The 2,965-nt window shown below is 35.6% G+C and overlaps 1 protein-coding gene across 2 annotated transcripts in view; it reads right to left on the bottom strand.

Annotated features, from left to right (window-relative positions):
- ARHGAP18 (Rho GTPase activating protein 18) overlaps window positions 1-2,965 on the bottom strand; it is a 155,993-nt gene that overhangs the window by 28,331 nt on the left and 124,697 nt on the right. For both annotated transcript variants that reach the window (XM_019520299.1, XM_019520300.1), the window contains 2 exons: window positions 2,605-2,811; window positions 1,623-1,769 (listed from right to left, as the gene is read on the bottom strand). In XM_019520299.1, the coding sequence (XP_019375844.1) occupies window positions 1,623-1,769; window positions 2,605-2,811 (354 nt within the window). The remainder of the gene's footprint in view (window positions 1-1,622; window positions 1,770-2,604; window positions 2,812-2,965) is intronic.

Below are 2,965 nucleotides of genomic sequence, written 5' to 3'. Positions count from 1 at the left end.
TTCTGCCTTATGCCAGGCACTTTTCAATAAACCTCAGAGTTGGGCATTTATTCAAAAGAATGGAACAGTACATTAAGGAACATTCTAGCATCGCTTTAGGTAACTGGCCTGTCCCATTCTTGTATGGAATAAGAGAACTGAAATTATACAAGAAACCGACATTATAAAGTGCTGCAAGAAAATGAGAACTTAGGCATTTTGTTAATCCTGTAATTTGCAGAAACAAAACAGGGAAACAGGTAGACCACACTGCATGTATTAAAGCAAACCCACATCTGTAAATGACAGATCAGTAGGGTTGGAATGGTGCTAAAATATGACCAACTAAAAGATGCTAGACAAGCTTTTCAGCACAAAGTGCCATTTTGTCATTCAGGATTTTTTGTGCCCGAAAGCTTGTCTAATATCTCCTCCAACTATTTTGTCAGAAACCCTTTGCTTCTCATGCAACAAATCAGATAACAGGGGAGTGCAATGCTATGGCTATCCACAAGGTGTCTCTAGTTTACCAGAATCTGGAACCTGACTTCAGCTTCTTTTCATTCACATCCAAGTCTGATTTGTATTCATTAGGGCATAAGGGAAACACGTCTGGCGTTGGGTGTATGTATCTAAAATATCTATTACCTTCACAGGCTCTCCTTCTGATACATTATATTTATTAACTTATACTTTATAAGCAAATAAACCAAAAAATGGGATTTGTACAAATTGGAAATCCCGATATAACAGTCAGGTTCTGGTTAGAGACTCCATGTGAAAAGGGACAATCCAGTAAGCAGGTCCAATGTGGAAAGAAAAAAAAAAATACTCCAAATGATCTCCAGAGTACCATGAAAAATTTAAATTCAGAAAGTATTTATGAAGAACTGATATGCTGATATCCATCTGTACCAGTTGTGGTGTCTATCTCACCTGGGCCCCTGGGCCAGATCCACAAAGATCCAGATCCTTTCCCCCAAAAACAGTACTTCCAAGACCTTATCTACCAGACTTTAAAATATAAGTTGTGAAACACTGTCCTCAAAACAACAAAGTTCTACTATTTTTTCTTTGTTTCTTGCTTAGTTTTTTCTTAAGGATATCGTTTCCATTCACTAGATTTTAGTAGCCTACATTTAAATAGTCATTGGAACAGGTTTTGGAAACAAGACATCCCTTACCTTTTGCGAATGCCCTCTTAAGGAATAGGCTTCAAAGTTATTCTTTCTCCGGCTCAATGTTTATTCAAGTATTCCATGAAAAAATGGAAAAGTTTCAATTTTGCATTGTATATGCACCTAGTCATCTAATTTGGCCTGTTTGTGAATTCCAATAGATGGCCGAGTGCCTAAACGTTAGCATCTAAGACCCCTTGGGAATCTACCCCTTCCTTATGTTCCTAATTTGGGTGTGTAAAATGGTCAAAACCTTAAGGCAATCTGATTTTTCACAGAACAAATGCCAGCATCTTCTAAAAGTCAGGCCTCTTTAACATCTGTCTAGTTAGAAACAAATTGTGAAGCCAAAAATCACTAATTACTTTTGAAAACTCTTGGTCAAGTAAGTTAAAATCTCATCTCATTTAATTATGTTACAATTTGGCTTAATAATGGTGATTTGTTGAATTCATATTTCCTTACATCATTAGAGTTCTTGTCTTGTTTTTCATGCTTTTCCCGGTCATAAGCCATCTTTTTCAGTAGCTTCTTCATAGCTTTGTCCTTTCTCTCTTTTCTCTGGCTTTCTGCATTTTGCTTTCTCACTTGGTTGACAATGAATTTAGGTATCTGAAAGAATATTATTATAAGTATTAGCATTTATATACCTTTCTGGAAGTAAGCACTTTCTAAAACATTCTAAATGACAGCTTGTTCAATGGAATTAGCAAAAGTCATCCTTTATTTCCAATAATAAAAATTCAAATAGTCAAAGAGCAAGATTCTATATATGGGATCTGCTGCCTCTGAAATAAATGCAATATTCAAGAAATAAGCTTTTACTGTGAACAAGGAGAGAACTGAGGTTTTACATAGTTTGTCTACTTCCTGTATTCAGAAACATGTATTAATCAATGAGCCTATACTACAGAAACAGCAACATTTCTATACTTGTGAGAATGATAGAGATTGGTCTGAAGGCTCCTGGGAGTCAATATTTCACAGGTTTGACCTATATTCCACACGCAGGGTTTTCTTACACCATCATGACACAGCTTTTTTCCCCTCAAAGGACAAAATCCAACCCAACAGGAAAGGACTGAAATAATATGTTTCTTATAAAACAGGAAGTTAAACTGAAAAAAGTAAATTACTCATTAAAATGGATCTTTATCCAATATATTCATAGATATTCCACAGTGACTGATCTTTGAGGTCATGCGTTCTACAGACAGCATTCTGTTTGGACTCCAAAGGGGCTAATTTCCCTCTTTTCTACAATGATTTTACACTGGTTTGATTCCACTGAGAGACTGTGCTTCAACCCCCCCGCCACAACTCACTCACCCATACTTCATGGAAAGCAGTGCAGACACTTCTTTGCTCTTTGAAAGCAATGACACCTTGAGTGTGATTTTGTAAGGCTTAGAGGAAAAGTGAATATATATCTTAAAAACATACTTACTGTCCAAAGAAGTTTTTGGTATTTGATCATAAAGCGCATGACATTTGCTGTTCCAGCAGCCATAACAAACTCATTTTGTTCAATACTCTTTGAGCCAAACCCATGAAATGTGAAAAGGTTTGGGGCCACCACCATTGCAATGTTGTTTAGTGTCATTTTATTTTTGTCTCGATAATCAATTATCCTTTGGAGGAATTCAAGTAGTACCTGAAATGACAGTAGCACTTGAAGTCTAATTCTGCACGTGAAAAAGTAATACACAGTAAAGCATCAAGTTACATAGTCACTAAAAATGTTTTTTATGCTGTTGTTAAAACAGACTTAAAAAAAAAAAAAAAAAAAAAAAAAAAAAAAAAAAAAA

This window comes from Gavialis gangeticus, unplaced genomic scaffold (genome assembly GCF_001723915.1).
Source record: "Gavialis gangeticus isolate Ggan-Ray unplaced genomic scaffold, GavGan_comp1, whole genome shotgun sequence".
Classification (NCBI taxonomy): Eukaryota; Metazoa; Chordata; order Crocodylia; family Gavialidae; genus Gavialis; species Gavialis gangeticus.
The sequence above is the reverse complement of the archived record's forward strand: the minus strand, read 5'-3'. Positions and strand labels throughout refer to the sequence as shown.